Raw genomic sequence first — 21126 nt, 5'->3', positions numbered from 1 at the left:
CCGGGCAGAGTGCTCACCGCGGAGAGGCAGCCACGCCGGAGCACTTCACAAGTGTGGCCAAGCAAACGAACAAGAAGGCAACCACAACAGAGCGAGGAGGTAACGTGACGAGGCCGTTTATTGACGAGTGTGCCGCTGTGCATGACGACGAGGTGGTGACGAGGTGCACGCGACGAGACGACGACGATGATAGCAGCCGCCGTGACTCCGAGAGGGCCGGCGGGCACAGGCGAGGGGCTGTGCCATGGGGTGACGTGTGTGTGTGTACACGTGTGTGTGTACACGTGTGTGTGTGTACACGTGTGTGTGTGTACACGTGTGTGTGTACACGTGTGTGTGTACACGTGTGTGTGTGTGTGTACACGTGTGTGTGTGTGTGTACACGTGTGTGTGTACACGTGTGTGTGTACACGTGTGTGTGTACACGTGTGTGTGTACACGTGTGTGTGTGTGTGTACACGTGTGTGTGTGTGTGTACACGTGTGTGTGTGTGTGTACACGTGTGTGTGTACACGTGTGTGTGTACACGTGTGTGTGTACACGTGTGTGTGTACGTGTGTGTACACGTGTGTGTACACGTGTGTGTGTGTACACGTGTGTGTGTGTGTACACGTGTGTGTGTGTGTACACGTGTGTGTGTACACGTGTGTGTGTACACGTGTGTGTGTACACGTGTGTGTGTGTACACGTGTGTGTGTGTACACGTGTGTGTGTACACGTGTGTGTGTGTGTACACGTGTGTGTGTGTGTACACGTGTGTGTGTGTACACGTGTGTGTGTACACGTGTGTGTGTACACGTGTGTGTGTACACGTGTGTGTGTACACGTGTGTACACGTGTGTGTGTGTACACGTGTGTGTGTGTACACGTGTGTGTCTAAACGTGTGTGTGTACACGTGTGTGTACGAGTGTACACGTGTGTGTGTTTGTTTGCGCATCTGTTAGAGACAGACCTGTGTGTGTGTGCGTGTATGTGGGAAGCGGTAGTGTAGCGGATAGCGCAATGCGCTACAACACCGGCTACCCGAGTTCGAATCCCGGCCACGGCTAACATCATTGATGGCTAATTATATGAACAAACATTTCCTGACACTCCCTTAGCTCGACTGTGCCACAAATAATCATTCCGACGTGCGGTGTGAGCCTCGGCACAGGGGGAGACAATGGTAGCCGAGCTTGGTTCTGACCACACCAACCCCTCGGGTGTGCCGTGTCGGCCTTAATAATAGGTGCTCGCTAACAGCACGATCACGGTCTATGTTAGGTATACGACACAAACACATTATATATGTACACGCGCGCGCAACTAAAATTGACAAGCTATTATTGGCCCAAATCAATCAACTCTGATCTCAGCCCCGACTCGAACCGTTTCCGTCTCACCGAAGGGGTTCCCAAACGTTGATGGACCTGTCCGTGTGGGCGGGTCAACCGTAATCCCACAATCTACCACCACCACCAACACCACCAACAACAACAACAATGATGCTGTGTTCCAAGTGAGAGCGGCTCCACGTCGTGGCATCTGACACAGTTCCACGGACGATTTCTCGAGCGCCTTTCGCGCAACCAAAGTTTAGACGCCCGCTGGGCTCGTCGGTTCATGATTGGTCGACTGGTGTCCCCAACGCAGTAAGACCCTAACCCGGACTCAAACCCTAACCCTGTGCTAAGAGAGGCCCTGCAGGGGAGAGGGATGGGGGGCCGCGGATTGCGAGTTGCTGGCAACAGTCGCCCTAACCGAACAACACAAATAAGCAGACATTACGACCCAGACACATTCCCCTAGGGCCACAAATAACACACACATTTTATATATATAAAGTAGAATGCGGTTCAACGCAAGCAAAACTCCGGACCGGTTTCAACATCCAGTGGCTGATCAGCAGAGGTCGTGTTTGATGGCACCAATCGCTACTGATCAATGGCCGATTGAGTTTTGCACTCCCAGCAGACGGAGTGGCTTATGGGATTTTTGAAACACTTTTTATTGGCCCAATCAGAAAGATCAATATATTTTTTTTATTAAAAATTTGTATTTCAATTAAAAATTATTTGTGGAGGGAACAGATGCGAAGGAGGCGAATTTTCTGCTCGTTATTTTGTATTCTCAACGCCGGCGCCAACGATCATCGATGATCGTTATGGATTATCGTTATCGCTGCGGCGTCTGCAACGCGCCGGTGCTGGCCCCGTAGAACGCGACGCGCTGTGCGAAGTGGAAACGGCTTTAGGGTTGGCGGTAGCTGTGAGCAACGGGGAGCTGCAGGGTTACATCCGCGGCTTGCCGTGTTCTCAGGATGATAAGACGCACTTTATTCCGCTGCATGTTGACACGAGCGTGCGAGTGAGACGGGCCATGCGGAACTCTTTCGACACCGCGTCGCGTCCTACAACCTGGAGAAGAGGGCCGTTCGACAATGAAGCTACAAGTCGCCCCCGCTGAGTCGCCCCCACTGAGTCGCCCCCGCTGAGTCGCTCCCGGCACAAAGGAGACGCTTTGTCAAGGCGCGGTTGGGTCAGGTTTTTTTGGCTACACTTTGAAAATGCGTCGGAGTCGTTTCTCTTTTTGCGTACATTATGCTAAGGGACACACCGCATTGATATGGGAAACATTCAACGAAAGGTTCCCTTGGGTCGTGTACAAATTGTGTACGTTTTGGAAACATGCCACTGGGGTGGGTTGTTTGGGGTACACGGGTACAAGATGCAAAGGTGCGTTTGAATTGAGATTTGGGGATACGCTTTATAAATGTGCCTCTCGCTTGGGTACAAAACAACACTTTTTAGGTGGGCTAGATGTATAAATGTTTGAGGGACACTTTACAAATGTGCGTCTCGCTTGGCTTTGGGAACACGGGGCCACGAACTCAGAAACCGAGAGAGAGAGAGAGAAGCGAACGCCTCTTCGGGTCGCGTCACAATCGCTTTGCTCTCCGATGCGCCGGGCTCACACGTGGGAGCTTTTGGCGTGGCTGGCCGGGCCGGTGCTGTTGCTGTTGCTGGCGGAGGCGGCGGCGGCGGCGGCGGCGGCGCTGGCGGTGGCCGGGTAGGCGTAGTAGCGCTCCTCCTTGCTGCCCGAGCAGCAGCAGAGCAGCGCGCCGCTCACGATGGCCAGCGCAGTGCCCACCCAGCCCGCGAACAGCGAGTAGCCAAAGTTCACCACCCCCTTGAGGCTCTCCTTGTGCGTGCCCACGGGGAACCACGTGGTGGCCACCAGGGTGCACAGGCCTGCAGGGTTACGGTCGTGAGGTTAGTAGGTCATTAGGCCATCGCTCGCAATCCCATCATAAGCATCATCATCATCATCCACCATCATCGTCTTCATAACGTCTTGTGTGATGTCGCCGCTCGCACAAGTCTGTATGTATGTTGAACTTATTTCGCACCGTACGTAGCCAACCGTGCTTATCGGAGGTGCGGGGGAAAGAGGACAAACTAAACACGAACAACAAACGATTGAACACAGCCCTGCGCACAAGCAGCAGCAGCAGTCACGACCTTGCAATGCCACCAGGGTTCTATGTAAGTCGATGGCTCTCTCTGTGAGTCGTCTTGGTCTCTATGTGAGTCTGCGGATCTCTGTGTGAGGCTATAAGTATTATGAGTCTGTGAGTCTATGTGAGTCTGTCTCCATGTGAGTCTGTAGTCTCTATGTGAGTCTCTGTGTGGCTCTTTGGGGGGTTCTCTATATCAACCTGTGTCTCTGTGCGAGTCTGTGTCTTCCTGCGAGTCTATGGTTCTCCACGTGAATCGATGGGTGTCTGTGTCACTACGCGTCTCGATCGATCGATCATGGTCATTCAGTACTTGCTGCCCAGCCGACCTCGACTGTCACGGACTCCTCCACTGAGAGCGCAGCGTTGATGCTCATCGAGGGTGAGCCACAACCCCTTCATCCACGAGGATGAGCAGCAACGCACTCACCCACAAGGGTGAGCAGCAACGCACTCACCCACGAGGGTGAGCAGCAACGCACTCACCCACAAGGGTGAGCAGCAACGCACTCACCCACGAGGGTGAGCAGCAACGCACTCACCCACAAGGGTGAGCGGCAACGCACTCACCCACGAGGGTGAGCAGCAACGCACTCACCCACAAGGGTGAGCAGCAACGCACTCACCCACAAGGGTGAGCAGCAACGCACTCACCCACGAGGGTGAGCAGCAACGCACTCACCCACAAGGGTGAGCAGCAACGCACTCACCCACGAGGGTGAGCGGCAACGCCCTCACCCACGAGGGTGAGCCACAACGCACTCACCCACGAGGATGAGCCACAACGCAACTCACCCACAAGGGTGAGCCACGACGCACTCACCCACGAGGGTGAGCCACAACGCACTCACCCACGAGGGTGAGCCACAACGCACTCACCCACGAGGGTGAGCCACAACGCACTCACCCACGAGGATGAGCCACAACGCACTCACCCACGAGGGTGAGCCACAACGCACTCACCCACGAGGATGACCAACAACGCACTCACCCACAAGGGTGAGTAGCAACGCACTCACCCACGAGGATGAGCCACGACGCACTCACCCACGAGGGTGAGCCACAACGCACTCACCCACGAGGATGAGCCACAACGCACTCACCCACGAGGATGAGCCACAACGCACTCACCCACGAGGGTGAGCCACAACGCACTCACCCACGAGGATGAGCCACAACGCACTCACCCACGAGGGTGAGCCACAACGCACTCACCCACGAGGATGAGCATCACTCCGCCGGCCACCACCCTCTGGGCCTTCTCGGAGGCCGTCTCCTCGCCCAGGCGGATGCATTTGAGGCCCGTGCTGGCGAGCAGGATGGCCGGCAGGCCCAGCACGCAGGCCACCACCATGAGTGCCCGGCACACCTGTATATACACTGACACACACACACACCTGTATATACACTGACACACACACACACCTGTATATACACTGACACACACACACACCTGTATATACACTGACACACACACACACACCTGTATATACACTGACACACACACACCTGTATATACACTGACACACACACCTGTATATACACTGACACACACACACACACACTTGTATATACACTGACACACACACACACACCTGTATATACACTGACACACACACACCTGTATATACACTGACACACACACACACACCTGTATATACACTGACACACACACACCTGTATATACACTGACACACACACCTGTATATACACTGACACACACACCTGTATATACACTGACACACACACCTGTATATACACTGACACACACACACACACACCTGTATATACACTGACACACACACCTGTATATACACTGACACAGACACCTGTATATACACTGACACACACACACCTGTATATACACTGACACACACACACCTGTATATACACTGACACACACACCTGTATATACACTGACACACACACACACACCTGTATATACACTGACACACACACACATACCTGTATATACACTGACACACACACCTGTTTATACACTGACACACACACACACCTGTATGTACACTGACATACACACACACACATGTATATACACTGACATACACACACACCTGTATGTACACTGAGACACATACCTGTATATACACTGACATACACACACATGCAGTAGTAAACCTCTCACCATGCTGTTGGCTCTGAGTCACGGGCTAAACTCCAATCTATCAAGCGGCTGTGACGTCACCGCGGTGATTGTGCCAGGCTAGGTGCACCTTAACCGGCACCAGCGGTATCAAGGTCGGGTTCTGCGAAGGAGGCTCGTGAAGGACGCGACTGGAGGCAGTCGCCCTCCGGCGACCACGGAAGGTGGAGGAGGGAGAGTGGCGGGAGGGTCACACGCATCTGGGGGTCTCGGTCAAGCCATGCCACCTGGGCCATTCTCGTCGCCTCCGGCCACTTTGAGCCTTGCACACAAAATGTGGCCTCGAAGTTAACCTGCACTGGTGCATACGCCCGTGTACACACACTATCTTGTTTGTCCATCAAGTTGATGATGACCATGGCACGTTTGTCATTTTGTTGGGTTTTGTTGAGTGCGCAGATGGCTGAACAGGCCAACCGGAGCCCGGGATTCTCTGTGGCAGCACTGGACAGGTCAGGGAGGATGCCGAGCTCTGAGGTGCAGCCACAAAGTCCTTGCTTGGTAGATTAGCGCTGCTGCCTCTTCAAGATAGCACAGGAGCTTCTCATGCTCTCACAGAGGCCTGCACCGTTGTTGTATATATAGACAACACCGTCCCGTACTTCTCTTCTCCAGGCAGGTCGGTGCTGAGCTAGGGGGTTCACAGCTTTTCAGGTCGAATCCAAAACTCTTCAAGGAAGCTTTAAGGGTGTCCTTTGTAGCGCTTTTTGGGGCCACCTTGCGCTCGCTTGCCATTCTTCAGCTCGCCAAAGAAGACTTGTTTTGGCAGTCTTGCGCAGGGCATTCTGGTCACGTGGATAGTCCATCTAAGCTGTTCCTTCGCAAGCAAGGTGTGGATGCTGGGGATATTGGCCTTGCTGAGGGCTTCCGTGTCAGGGATTCTGTCTTGCCAATTGATCCTCAGCAGTTTCCTCAGACAGCTCAAGTAGAGATGATTCAATTTCTTGGCATGGCGCTGGTAGACTGTCCAGACCTGGCACCCATACAGAAGAGTTGGTAAGACAACAGCCTGGTAGACCTTCAGTTTTGTCTCCTGCTTGATGCCAGTCCTTTCCCATACCGAGTCACGTAGACGTCCAAAGGCTGCACTGGCCTTGACAATCCTGATGTTAACTTCATCAGGATTTTGATTTAAAGCTTTCGTGACTGCAGTAATTCATATTCTTAGTTTTTTCGGTAAAGTCACGTTGAAGAGAAACAACAAAATAACAAAATATATATAAAACAATAAAAAAATTCTCACGACGTTTCGACCATAACTCAAACGGTCATCATCAGGTGTGTCGGTTTGCATAAATTTATTTTGAAAACGGCATATTTATTTATATATATAAAAATAACGTTTGCGTCACGCGCAACGATGGCAGTTTGCCAGGACTAGTCCATCTATTTTTTGAAAAGAGGAGGGGGGAGACGAAATTTGTTTTTATGTATGCTGTCTGAAAGGCACTGTAAGCGTGAACAATCAATCAAGAACTGAAATGATTTATCAAATCTTTCCAATGATTGCTAAGATAGAATCCATCTTCTCGGTTGAAATTGTCTCTGTGTTTGTATATGTGGATAGCCTCATGAACGAATCTCTCATGGAAGCCAGATGGCTTACAAAGAACCTCCGTCTTGGAAAAGTCAATGGCATGTGAGCCTACTGAATTAGAACAATGATCTGCTACGGCCGAGGTGTTGGTCCTACCGTGTTTAAGGTCTGCTTTATGTTCACGAATGCGGTCCGAGATATGGCGTTTGGTTTCTCCAATGTAACTACTACCACAGAGGCAACTTAGTTTGTAGACACCAGGGTATTGTATGTCCGGAATCACATCTTTTACAGACGGAACCAGATCACGGATTTTATGTAATGTGTTGAAACGGACCTGGATCTTGTGTTTATTCAAGATTTTGGAGATCTTTTTTGTGATCCCAGCAATGTAGGGTAAAGTGATGGTTTTGAAAGGCTCCTCAAGAGGGTTCTTCTTCATGGTTTGAGTGATAGCTTTGCGGATTGTATAGTCGGAGTAACCATTAGCCCTAAGAGCTTGGTGTACGTGCTTGAGTTCACTGCTTATGTGTTCCTGGTCGGATATGCATTGGGCTCTATGATACAGAGTCTTGATGAGAGAATTCTTCTGTGATGGATGGTGGTGGGAATCCGGTTTCAGATAAGCATCCGTATGGGTAGCTTTCCTGTAGACAGAGTGGCTCATTGAACCATCAGGTCTCTTTTTAATTAGGACATCCAAAAAAGGTATCTTGCCATCTATTTCGACTTCCATGGTAAATCTGATGGCTGGGTGTATGGAATTGATGTGGTCGAAGAATTTGTCTAGAGCAGGCCGGCCATGTGGCCAGATGACAAAAGTGTCATCCACGCACCTCTTCCATAAGGTTGGGCGCAGAGTGGTGAGACACTGTTTAACCAATACATACTTCACTTGGAATGGAACTTTCTACAAACAAACTGAGGGCACCCCAATGGGCTCCCCCCTTTCTCCAGTTATAGCTAACATTTTCATGGAGAAATTTGAGACTGACGCCATCCAGACTGCCACTCTGCGCCCAACCTTATGGAAGAGGTACGTGGATGACACTTTTGTCATCTGGCCACATGGCCGGCCTGCTCTAGACAAATTCTTCGACCACATCAATTCCATACACCCAGCCATCAGATTTACCATGGAAGTCGAAATAGATGGCAAGATACCTTTTTTGGATGTCCTAATTAAAAAGAGACCTGATGGTTCAATGAGCCACTCTGTCTACAGGAAAGCTACCCATACGGATGCTTATCTGAAACCGGATTCCCACCACCATCCATCACAGAAGAATTCTCTCATCAAGACTCTGTATCATAGAGCCCAATGCATATCCGACCAGGAACACATAAGCAGTGAACTCAAGCACGTACACCAAGCTCTTAGGGCTAATGGTTACTCCGACTATACAATCCGCAAAGCTATCACTCAAACCATGAAGAAGAACCCTCTTGAGGAGCCTTTCAAAACCATCACTTTACCCTACATTGCTGGGATCACAAAAAAGATCTCCAAAATCTTGAATAAACACAAGATCCAGGTCCGTTTCAACACATTACATAAAATCCGTGATCTGGTTCCGTCTGTAAAAGATGTGATTCCGGACATACAATACCCTGGTGTCTACAAACTAAGTTGCCTCTGTGGTAGTAGTTACATTGGAGAAACCAAACGCCATATCTCGGACCGCATTCGTGAACATAAAGCAGACCTTAAACACGGTAGGACCAACACCTCGGCCGTAGCAGATCATTGTTCTAATTCAGTAGGCTCACATGCCATTGACTTTTCCAAGACGGAGGTTCTTTGTAAGCCATCTGGCTTCCATGAGAGATTCGTTCATGAGGCTATCCACATATACAAACACAGAGACAATTTCAACCGAGAAGATGGATTCTATCTTAGCAATCATTGGAAAGATTTGATAAATCATTTCAGTTCTTGATTGATTGTTCACGCTTACAGTGCCTTTCAGACAGCATACATAAAAACAAATTTCGTCTCCCCCCTCCTCTTTTCAAAAAATAGATGGACTAGTCCTGGCAAACTGCCATCGTTGCGCGTGACGCAAACGTTATTTTTATATATATAAATAAATATGCCGTTTTCAAAATAAATTTATGCAAACCGACACACCTGATGATGACCGTTTGAGTTATGGTCGAAACGTCGTGAGAATTTTTTTATTGTTTTATATATATTTTGTTATTTTGTTGTTTCTCTTCAACGTGACTTTACCGAAAAAACTAAGAATATTCATCAGGATTGTCAAGGCGGAGTCAATCAAGTGCCAGTGGTGTGAACGAGGATGCATCCATGAAGTTTTCTTGCACTTTGGTAGTTGGAATATCGTGTTGGTGATGAGCAGGTCAAATTCAGAGCATGTTTTCAGCAGCAGAAGACCGTTGCTGTTACATTTTCCAATGCCATGTGCACCTATCACTCCATTCCATTATTGATGATCACTTCCAACTCTGGCATTGAAGTCACCAAGTATCAGGAGTTTGTCAGAGCTGGCTGTGGCAGCAATAATGGCTTCCAGGTCATTATAAAACTTGGTATTTGATCTCGTCAGAGTTGGTAGGGGCATAGACACTGATGATGGTGGCCTCCTTTTTACCCAATAGGTGGAGCTTTAAAGTCATTAAACGGTCGTTTATACCCTTGGGTTGGCTTGCCAGTTGGTTGACCAGGGTTTTTTTTACTGCAAAACAAACACCAGCATCACGTTTCTCCTCCTGGCCTCGTCCGCTCCAGAAGAATGTGTAACCTGCACCCACTTCAGTCACCTGTCCAGTATTGGCCAGTCGGGTCTCACTAAGGGCAGCTCTCTGCCCACGAGGGTGGTGCGTCTCTCAGGTCTTTTGATCCAGATGTGTCCGACAAAGTGCGCACATTCCAGGCGCCAACAGTGAGTGGTATCACTTTGGTCTTTTCATTTTATTTGTTTTTTGATCGCAGGTATGGGATCCCACCAGCTGCGGTAGGCTGGCCAGGATGTTTTGAAGCAGGCAATGTTTAGGGTACCTTTTCTCACCCTTTCCTCACTATGGAGGTGTGCAGTGTGATCCTGAATCGGGCTGCTCAGTGACTCAGGGTGCTGCCGGACTTCACTGCTGCTTCGGTCCAGTGAAGGAACGACCAATATCCTGAGCCGCCTGTGGGCAGGTTTGCGGCTACAGCTTCCAGCAGATCCGTGCCTGCTGCTTTGTCGCTCACCTATCGCCACAGGACTTGGGTAATAACGATAGTAAAAGTGCCATGACTTGCGCAGAGAACTTGGATTTAAGTGAGGGTGATTTGCGCAGCGTCAACCTCACTCTCTCGACCAGCCCCATCTGTACCCAGTGGCAAGACGTAGTCACGACGACTGGAGGTGGTCCTGGTTGCAGTGGAAGGTCCAAAGACCCTTTTGGTGGAATTTACTGCACCAGGGGTTCCACATGCCCAGGCTCAGACAAGCTTAGTGTTCCGGGTTAGTTAACCGCCGCCCGGGGTTCGGCTTTGGCAGCTGCTGACTGTCCCGACTCACCAGGGATGTTGAGCCTGGTGTGTGCCTACGGTAGCAGCTAGAGGGCCGGCCCAGATGGAACAAGCCTGAGGCACAACTAGCTGGTCAGACACACACACACGTGTACACACACAACAACAACCGCCATTCGCTAAGTGGCGGTGACGTCACCACAACGCTTGTGAGACTGGTGTACCCGCGAGTGAGTGGGTGGGCGGGCGAGCAAGTGAGTGAGGAGTGAGTGGGCGGGCGAGTGAGTGAGTGAGGAGTGAGCGAGTGAGCGAGGAGTGAGTGAGCGAGTGAGTGAGGAGTGAGTGGGCGGGCGAGTGAGTGAGGAGTGAATGAGTGAGTGAGGAGTGAGTGGGCGGGCGAGTGAGTGAGGAGTGAGTGGGCGGGCGAGTGAGTGAGGAGTGAGTGGGCGGGCGAGTGAGTGAGTAGGCGGGCGAGTGAGTGAGTGAGGAGAGAGTGAGTGAGGAGTGAGCGAGTGAGTGAGGAGTGAGTGAGTGAGGAGTGAGCGAGTGAGCGAGTGAGTGAGGAGTGAGCGAGTGAGTGAGGAGTGAGCGAGGAGTGAGCGAGTGAGTGAGGAGTGAGTGGGCGGGCGAGTGAGTGAGGAGTGAATGAGTGAGTGAGGAGTGAGTGGGCGGGCGAGTGAGTGAGGAGTGAGTGGGCGGGCGAGTGAGTGAGGAGTGAGTGGGCGGGCGAGTGAGTGAGTAGGCGGGCGAGTGAGTGAGTGAGGAGTGAGTGAGTGAGGAGTGAGTGAGTGGGCGAATGAGTGAGTGGGCGAGTGAGTGAGTGGGCGGGCGAGTGAGTGAGGAGTGAGTGGGCGAGTGAGTGAGTGAGCGGGCGAGTGAGTGAGGAGTGAGTGGGCGAGTGAGTGAGTGAGCGGGCGAGTCAGTGAGTGAGGAGTGAGCGGGCGAGTCAGTGAGTGAGGAGTGAGCGGGCGAGTGAGTGAGGAGTGAGCGGGCGAGTGAGTGAGGAGTGAGCGGGCGAGTGAGTGAGGAGTGAGCGGGCGAGTGAGTGAGTGAGCGGGCGAGTGAGTGAGTGGGCGAGTGAGTGAGGAGTGAGTGGGCGAGTGAGTGAGTGGGCGGGCGGGCGAGTGAATGAGTGAGGAGTGAGCGGGCGAGTGAGTAAAAAGCGGGCGAGTGAGCGGGCGCGTGAATGAGTGGGCGGGCGAGTGAGGAGTGAGGAGTGAATGAGTGAGTGAGGAGTGAATGAGTGAGCGAGTGAGGAGTGAGTGAGTGAGGAGTGAGTGGGCGAGCGAGTGAGGAGTGAGTGAGTGGGCGAGTGAGTGAGTGAGTGGTGAGTGAGTGAGTGGGCGAGTGAGTGAGGAGTGGGTGGGCGAGTGTGTGAGTGAGGAGTGGTGAGTGGTGAGTGAGTGAGTGGGTGAATGAGTGGTGAGTGAGTGAGGAGTGAGTGAGTGAGGAGTCAGTGAGTGGGCGAGTGAGTGAGCGGGCGAGTGAGTGGTGAGTGAGTGAGGAGTCAGTGAGTGGGCGAGTCAGTGAGCGGGCGAGTGAGTGAGGAGTGAGTGAGGCGTGAGTGAGGACTGAGTGAGGAGTGGGTGAGGAGTGAGTGGTGAGTGAGTGAGGAGTGAGTGAGTGGTGAGTGAGTGAGGAGTGAGTGAGTGGTGAGTGGGTGAGTGGGCGCATCTAATCCCACAAATCGTATTGACTCACGCGCCCGAGATGATTACGATAACGCGAGACATTAATGTGAGCAATTACCGCGTAAACATTCACCCCCAAAACCATTCCGCCTTGCCTCGGGGGGGGGGGGGGGGTTCAGACTTCTATATACTTTGTCCACTGTATATATAGTTTAAATCACAGTTTCTGAGAACAGGTCAAAATGCTCGATAAACGTTTCTTTACAAATCCGCCGTCGTGTGTGATTGTGGCTATGCAGCCCGACTTGGGGGCTATTAAGTAAACTCATAGAGACACGTAAAGGCTCATAACGATACGTAGATATGCATCGAGACTCACAGAAATACTCTACAGTAAAAACAAACTAAAATACTCTACAGTAAAAACAAACTCAAATACTCTACAGAATATACAAACTCATAGATCGAGAGATTGCGGCCGCGTAAACCGGCGATGCCATTGATGGCGCCAAATACCTCGCAAGTATCACCACCAAAGACAAAGATCCCCCGTGTAGCCTTAACAGACTGGAAGGGCAAGAGCTGTTAGCGAGCATCTATGAAGGCCTACCAGCACCACCATTATCACCACCATCACCACTTCCATTATCACCACCACTACTACCACCACCATCACCACCACCACTACCACCACCAATATCACCACCACTACCACCACCACTATCACCACCGCCACTACCACCACTACCACCACCACTATCACCACCGCCACTACCACCACCACTATCACCACCGCCACTACCACCACCACCATTATCACCGCCACTACCACCACCACTATCACCACCACCACTACCACCACCAATATCACCACCATTATCACCACCATCACCACCATCACCACCACCACTATCACTACCACCACCACTATCACCACTACCACCACCACTATCACCACCACCACTACCACCACCCTGCACACAACACGTGTCCCCCTGTGAGCGTGTCGCCTCGCTGAGTCGTCGCCGTCAATTGTTGTTGATTGGTGTTGGTGGTTGTTGTTTATTGTTGTTTATTGGTGTTGGTATTGATGTTGTTGTTTTTATTGTTGATTGTTGTTGATCTCGTGGACTCTTGCCAAGTGGCCGCCTGAGAGTGGCGCCGTTTTACAAGCTTCAGTGTTCTCCCTGCGCAAGCCGAGCACTTATATTTGTTTATGAAACGAGCCACCGGGTCTCGCTGTTGACAATGCTCTTCCAGATTCGTCATCACGAGACTCCTACATTGGGATGCTTGGCCAATTTTGAAGTAGCTCGTCTCCCCGTGGGAGAAACCCGGGAGAAAACCCCACCTCCGATTAACACGCGGCGCTCCGCACAGACTGGTTCACGATCACCCCCCCCCCCCTCTCTGGGCCGTACGACCATCCGCCTACCCCCCCCCCCTCTCACACTTGCTACACTCTGACAGCACGTGGCTGCAGGTGATCTCTGTGCGATCCACCAACCCCACTCAATAACAGGCACGCGCTATAACGAGGGCGTGGGCGCGAGCCTCTGTAATGCGGAGCAGGTGAGAGATTACACACTCACACACAAAGAGCCACTGAATAGCCTTTAACAGACTGTTGGGGCAAGTGCTGTTAGCGAGCACCTATGAAGGCCGGCACGGAACACGAGGGGGTGGGTGACCAACACCACGCCGGGCCGCCTTTGTCGCCCCAGTGGCGATGTTTACAACACACCGCACTAGATACTCATTTGAGGCTGAGTCGACCTAGGGGAAACCTATGACCGATTCAGATATTCGTAACTGGTATTGGCCGTGAGCGGGAATCGAACCCGCCGTGGCCGGATTCGTAGCGCAGCGTAGCGCTAACCGCTGCACCACCGCTCCCGACAGGGCGTGGGGAGAGGTGGTGCAGCGGTTCTAATTCAGAGCAGGTGGGAGATCAAACACACACTCACACACTCACGCACACTTACACACTCACGCACACACACACTCACACGCACGTCGCGTCCCTAAAATCCACACTCACTCATCCCACCCCTCCCCACACTCGCAGCAGCAGCAGCGCATTCCAATCCTCATTGGTTACACGTGCGGCATTCCGCACAGGTACACAGGAGAGAGCGAGGTGGACATTATAAACCACGTAACGGTTTTGGTAATCATCATCATCCTAATCATCAACAACAACAACAGCAGCAGCATCATCATCATCATCCTAATCATCAACAACAGCAGCAGCATTATCGCGACGTGCCGTGTAAATTGACAATCCCAGCCTGGGTTGCGTGGTTTGTGGCCACGGGGAGATGCCTGGTAGCACAGCAACTAGGACGAATACCTATAAGGCTATACTGTAATCGTGCATGGACATAGTTTGGATGTTTTATTGCGACCGCATAAATAAACGATTAACATCTCATTAAGGAATAAAACATGTTGATGGCCGAACATTAATCTAAACTCGCGATTGCATCATCCGCCCTGCTCCGGCCAAATAACTCATCCCAGCGTCACCCCAGGGATGATGCACTCACACAAAGATAGGCAAAGATCCCCCGTGTAGCCTTTAACAGGATGTAGGGGCAAGCGATGTCAGCGAGTCGCAGCAGCATCAGCACCTCTGAAGGCCTGCACGGCACACGAGAAGGGGTGGGTGGCCAGCACCACCAAAACCGCCTTTGTCTTCCCAGTGCCGATGTTGAAACACCGCACCAAGGGAAGGTTGCGGGGGGAGGGGGTCCAGGGCCGGTTCAGATTTTCACTCGCCACTGATGTTAGCCGTGGGGTGTAATTCAGGGCACGGGCTTCGTACGCAGCGCGGTGCACCAAACCACTTCGCCCACCGCTCCCCACACAGAGGAACGTCAACAAACAGGGCCGAGGGCGCTTCCTCTGGGGGGGGGGGGGGGGGGGGCACCGCTTAATGCTACCACGCACGCTCGAGCGGAACGCCGCAATTTAGGGGGGGGGGGGGGTAATGCGATTGTTTTTCCTGTGTTTTCGGGGCAATTTTTTAACGACGGAGCCAAGTTATTTATAAGTTTCGATTTTTGTTTTTAGACAACATCGGGGCAATTGCGGCACACCACTCCAGAGAGGATTTGGGGGGGGGGTCGCGTAGACCCCCCCCGCCTCCCCCCAACAAACAACACTCGTGTCCACCGCCTCTTCATTCTAACGCATCCGTTGTAGATGTTGTCGATGTGGAGACGGAGAGATGATGTGCATGGTGTGTGTGTGTGTCTGGCGTGTTTCGTCTCTCACTGCTCTTGTTTAACCACGCGGGTTTGTGAGCGGGAGCGGCGGCAGATCGTACACATCGCTCGCTACCGGAGGAATCCGAAGAGCTATAAAGCTCTTCTTCACAGATGTCGGGTAGAGGCGGGTCAGGACGTTACATTAACAAACAATACAACAACAAACCCACATCAGGAGTGCACAGTAAAGAAGAGGTCAACAAATCGCTCACAATTGTACAAATAAAACTAAACTATTTTTGTTATTTTACCAAGTAAAGCCCGCTGAGGCATTCACTTATTTTTCTGACTTGACGTGGCCACAAATGATAGCTCACCAAAGTGGCTCATCATCACGTGGACATTTTTAGCAGCAAAATAATCGACGCAATCTAAATGCACGTTTCTTCATGTGGAGGGGAAAACCCGGCCGCGGGTTCATAGCGCAGCACGTGACCCACTGCGGCACCGCTGCAACTCCAGACCCCCAGTGACCAGCGCGGTGAAGTATGGTCAGACAACCCCCACCTCCCTCCCCCCACGACCCGCACGGCGGGAGAAAGCCCTCTCATCCAGCACCACGCGCGCGCACGTGTTGCAGTCCATCGCTCCGTCACCAGAGGAGACGGAGCGATGGCATCGATGTCGTGAGCGCTCATTTAGTGGGAAAATAACATCACGTGACAGATGGCTTGCGGGTTGCGGAGGCCATCATCCAGCAGTGGATTGGTCACGATTAAAAAGCGTTTCCTTCACGTGCTAAATATGGACTGTTGGGACCAAGTGCTGTTAGCGAGCTCATATTAAGGCCAGCACAAACTCCAAGCCGCCAAATGATGCCTAATACAGGTTCAGGTATCACGCAACTAATATAGACTAAACTGTTTTTTTTTATTTTACCAGGTAAGGCCCACAGAGCTACCTATAGAGCTCTTTTTTTCAGAAGCGACCTGGCCACAAACGATAGCTCAACGAAGTGGAATTACGTCACGTGGAAAGATAAAGTTGACAAATTCTTTAAGCGCATATTGTTAATTCCAAATGTGGAGGGAAAAACCGAAGGACCCGGAGAAAATCCACGCGACCATGGGGAGAGAGACACCGCACACTCCAAATATACAGCAGGCGTCAGAGTCGGGATCGTACCCACGACCTCCTGTACACCAGGCGAGGTAGTTAACATCTCACCATCGAACCCACGACCTCCTGTACACCAGGCCAGGTAGTTAACATCTCACCATCGAACCCACGACCTCCTGTACACCAGGCGAGGTAGTTAACATCTCACCATCGAACCCACGACCTCCTGTACACCAGGCGAGGTAGTTAACATCTCACCATCGAACCCACGACCCCCTGTACACCAGGCGAGGGAGTTAACGTCTCACCATCGAACCCACGACCTCCTGTACACCAGGCGAGGTAGTTAACATCTCACCATCGAACCCACGACCTCCTGTACACCAGGCGAGGTAGTTAACATCTCACCATCGAACCCACGACTTCCTGTATACCAGGCTAGGTAGTTAACATCTCACCATCGAACCCACGACCTCCTGTATACCAGGCGAGGTAATTAACATCTCACCATCGAACCCACGACCTCCTGTATACCAGGCGAGGTAGTTAACATCTCCTAGCCACCGCGGCGGGTGGGGGATCACACGCGGACCCGTACCGCAGTGCGCGGAGCGCAGCGCCACCGCTCCCTAACGGCAAAGAGCCCCCGCAAAGGTGCACAGAGTTGATCACAACCTGTGTGGTATTGATCACGACCTGTGTGGTATTGATCACGACCTGTGTGGTATTGATCACGACCTGTGTGGTATTGATCACGACCTGTGTGGTATTGATCACGACCTGTGTGGTATTGATCACGACCTGTGTGGTATTGATCACGACCTGTGTGGTATTGATCACGGCCTGTGTGGTATTGATCACGGCCTGTGTGGTATTGAACACGACCTGTGTGGTATTGATCATGGCCTGTGTGGTATTGATCACGACCTGTGTGGTATTGATCACGGCCTGTGTGGTATTGATCACGGCCTGTGTGGTATTGATAGTTCAATGTTGTTAATGTGCCATTTAGAGAGGGGCTACTGATGCTGTGAGGCGTTGTCTTTGTGTCGTCTGGGACTGCTGTGTTGTTTTAGCTACCTTGCCCAGCCTGGATAAATTGGACTTATATAATGATTTTCATGTCCCTTTATTATTTATATTTAGTGACTCGCTTACTACCATCGTCTCTACTTTGCACGCCTATCGTGGGTTTGTATTGCTTGCTGTTGTAACTTGCTGACCCGCCCTTACTGGACATCTGTGAAAAAGAGCTTCATAGCTCATCGGATTCCTCCTCCTGCAGTCTAAATAGAGATTATCATTCCGACTTTTAGGACGAGTGCCGTTATCGGGCACCTATTGAGGTCGGCATGGCGCGCCTCAACCCTACCGCCTGAGTCTCCCCTATTGATCAAGTTCACACACCGTAACAGGTATCCAGTTAGGGCTGAGTCAACCTAGGGGAAGTACAAGATCTAATCAGATGATCGCTTCTGGTGATGGCCGTGAGCGGGAATCGAACTCAGGTCGGTGGATCCGTAGCGCAATACGCTAACCACTGCGCCACCGCTCCCCCCCCCCCCCCACCGCCGCAACCCACACACACACACAGAGGTGCACATGCGTGGACGTACCTGGTAGGGCTAATATCTCAGCGAAGGGCTTGCAGTGGTCGATGCCGTTGTTGCTGATGCACTGAGCCCAGAGGCCCTTGCTGCCCATGTCCTCGAAGCGCACGCACGCCGTGAAGCCGTAGGAGCAGAGCAGGACCCAGTCGTTGGTGGCCGTGGCCACCACCAGGGCCACCCAGCCCAGGAGGCCCAGCGACACCCCCAGCAGCTGGAAGCACGAAGCGCCCATGCCTGGAGCAAGGGGGGGGATGGGTGGTGGGAGGGGGGGCCGGCGGGCTGGTGGTAGATGGAGGTGGATGAAGCGGTGGTGGTGGAGGAGGTGGTGGAGGAGGTGGGGCGGTAGGTCCTGGCTGTAGGTGGACGAGGTTGCTGGATAAAGCTACTGGTTAAGGAGATTGATGGTGAGAAGGAGGTGTGTTGGGTGGAGGAAGGCTTCTCTGGTAGACCAAGTAGGTGCTGGCTGCGAGATGGAACAGGAGGTGCTGGCTGGTTGACGGCACTGGCTGAGAGTGGATGAACACAAGAGTTGCTAGCTGGTTGTAGGTCCTGGCTGAGAGTGGATGCCCGGAGGAGGAGGTGGTGGCTGGAGGTGCTGGCTGAAGATTCTGGCTCATAAACGGATGATCAGAGGAGGTTTGGGTGGGGGAGGAGGTGCTGGCCGGATGAAGGTTGTGGCCGAGAGTGGATTCCCGGAGGAGGAGGGAGGGTGATGAGCGTGGCTGGTGAGTGGCTGTTGAGGGCAGGGGCGCGTCTAGCGGTATTATGATTCGAGTGGTAGTGCCAGCCCCTCTATGCTACCCCAGAACCAGTGGTCACTCCGCGCGGGGTGTTACCTGCTTTGGCTGGACCTCGCCCAGGGGACCCCTACAGAAGCTCCCTGCACCCTCCCTCCTCTTTGCACGGCCGCGGCGCGCTTGAGATCCCCTCGCTGAGACTCCTGGGTGGGACTCCTGGGTGGGACTCCTCGCTGAGGCTCCTGGGTGGGACTCCTGGGTGGGACTCCTCGCTGAGACTCCTGGGTGGGACTGCTCGCGTGTTGTGCCGCGCGATGCTGCCGCCCGAGCGTTTTATAAACTCAGATAACGGTTCCTTAATCCCAGCCCACCGCTCAGTCGCCTCCACCCACCCACCGCCACCCGACTAAACCCACCACCAGCACCCCACTCCACCCGAAACACGCACAACTACAACTACCTCCACGCCCCGATCAACCCAACAACCACCGTCCATCCAGCCCTTTACACCACCACCACCAACCACCTCCACGCCCCGCCCCCCCTCTGCTCCGGTGCCATCATCTGGACAGTGTCCAGGACATCGCCCCGCGCCACGCGGAGGCGGAGACTCATGAGGGTCATTCCATCACTACATATCAACACAAACGCACAACAACAAAGACAACCACACACAACAAAGAAACACAAATACACAACAACACACACAACAACAAAGACAACAACACACACAACACAACAACAAATACACACACAACACAACAAACAACATCCCCCATTCTCCACTTAAGTGGCTGTGACGTCACCACGGCGCCTGTGCCAGGCCACGTGCACTTTGAGGCCACGTGAATTGTCCAAAGCTCGCTGGCAGGAGGTAACGGGACAGACCCACGTGCCATGGGCTGAATGGGATGATTGGCCGATGCATCACCTGTGCTCCCCACTGCGCCAATTTGCTGCGTTTAATCCGTCCGGCGCTTCGCTCGTTGTTGTGAGCGTCGCTCCTCTGCCTTCCCTTTTGTTGGAGGGCGACTACCTCCAACTGCACAGTAGCAGCGTCCTTCACGAGCCTCCTCCACAGAAGTCGATCTTGACACCGCTGGTACCAGTCTTTGGCAAGTCCACCCCACATCGGACTGTACCACATCGGCTCCATCTCTCCTCCAGCCCGTGCCCGGGCTCGAGAAGAGACACCACGTGTGTGTGTGTATCAACTCAGCCCACAACCCACTCCTCCCCTCCTTCACTCCTTCGGGTCAATAACCTTCGCCTCGCTCCCCTCCTTGACTCCCTCCCTCCATCTCCCTCCATCTCCCTCCCACCGTCTCCCCTCCCACGTCAACTCTCCTTTCCTCTACCCATCCCTCTACCCATCCCGCTACCGCCTCCACACACCCCATCCCACATCCCTTTCCCATCAGAGCCCGGTTTGTATGTTCAGGTGCGTGTCCCTAAGTTGACTCAGCCTTAAACGAGTGCCCAAGGCGGTGTGTAAACATCAGCACTGGGGAGACAAAAGCGGTCGAGCATGACGCTAACAGAACTTGCCCCAACATCTATTGGGGCAATCTTTGTATGGAGGTGATGGTGTCTGTCTATCTGTACGTCTGCGTTTGATGCTGATCCGTCTGTCTCCTCTGTCCACCTATCCGTCTGAATCTCTGTCTGTCTGTCGGTCCTTCTGTCTGTGCCTCTGTCTCTCTTACATCTGTCTCTCTGCCTCTGTCCCTGTCTCTCTGTCTTTCTGTCTCTCTGTCTCTATGCCTGTCTCTCCGTTTCTCTGTCTGTATATTCGTGAAGCGTTCCCTGTATGTCTGCCTCTCTCTGCCTCTCTCTCCGTTTCTCCGTCTCTCATTCCTATCTGAATGCCTGCCTCTCTCTCTGTCTCTCCTTCCTCTCTGAATATCTGCCTCTCTCTCCTCTCTGCCTCTCTCCGTGTCTCTGTCTGCCTCTAACCAGAGTTGCGTCCGCCTTGTTGCGTTCCGGGCATTCCTTTGGCTTCGCCTCGATAAACCCCGCGCGCTGCTGTTATTCCTGCTGCCCGTGTGTGTGCACACACACGTGCACACGGTGTGTGTACACACACGTGCACACGGTGTGTGTGTACACGTATGTGCGCACATGGCGTGTAAACACACGTG

At 52.6% G+C, this 21126-nt stretch overlaps 1 protein-coding gene across 1 annotated transcript; it reads right to left on the bottom strand.

Annotated features, from left to right (window-relative positions):
- Positions 1-100: 100 nt before the first annotated feature.
- On the bottom strand, positions 101-19390 carry LOC116946849 (claudin-11-like). Its single transcript, XM_076070232.1, has 3 exons — positions 18255-19390; positions 4713-4877; positions 101-3231 (listed from the first exon to the last, which is right to left on the bottom strand). Exons 1-3 carry the CDS (start codon positions 18478-18480, stop codon positions 2951-2953), a joined length of 672 nt encoding a protein of 223 aa, XP_075926347.1. The 5' UTR covers positions 18481-19390; the 3' UTR covers positions 101-2950.
- Between the last annotated feature and the right edge of the window lie 1736 nt (positions 19391-21126).

Source organism: Petromyzon marinus, chromosome 28 (genome assembly GCF_048934315.1).
Source record: "Petromyzon marinus isolate PM22_M1 ecotype Great Lakes invasive population chromosome 28, UKy_Petmar_22M1.pri1.0, whole genome shotgun sequence".
NCBI lineage: Eukaryota > Metazoa > Chordata > Hyperoartia > Petromyzontiformes > Petromyzontidae > Petromyzon > Petromyzon marinus.
The sequence above is the reverse complement of the archived record's forward strand: the minus strand, read 5'-3'. Positions and strand labels throughout refer to the sequence as shown.

Coding starts and splice junctions, on each gene's coding strand:
- LOC116946849 (XM_076070232.1), bottom strand. CDS start 18,480: ATGGGCGCTTCGTGCTTCCAGCTGCTGGGGGTGTCGCTGGGCCTCCTG. Junction 4,878..18,254: donor TGAGATATTAGCCCTACCAG/GTACGTCCACGC, acceptor TGTGTGTGTCAG/TGTATATACAGGTGTGCCGG. Junction 3,232..4,712: donor AGTGATGCTCATCCTCGTGG/GTGAGTGCGTTG, acceptor GTAACCCTGCAG/GCCTGTGCACCCTGGTGGCC.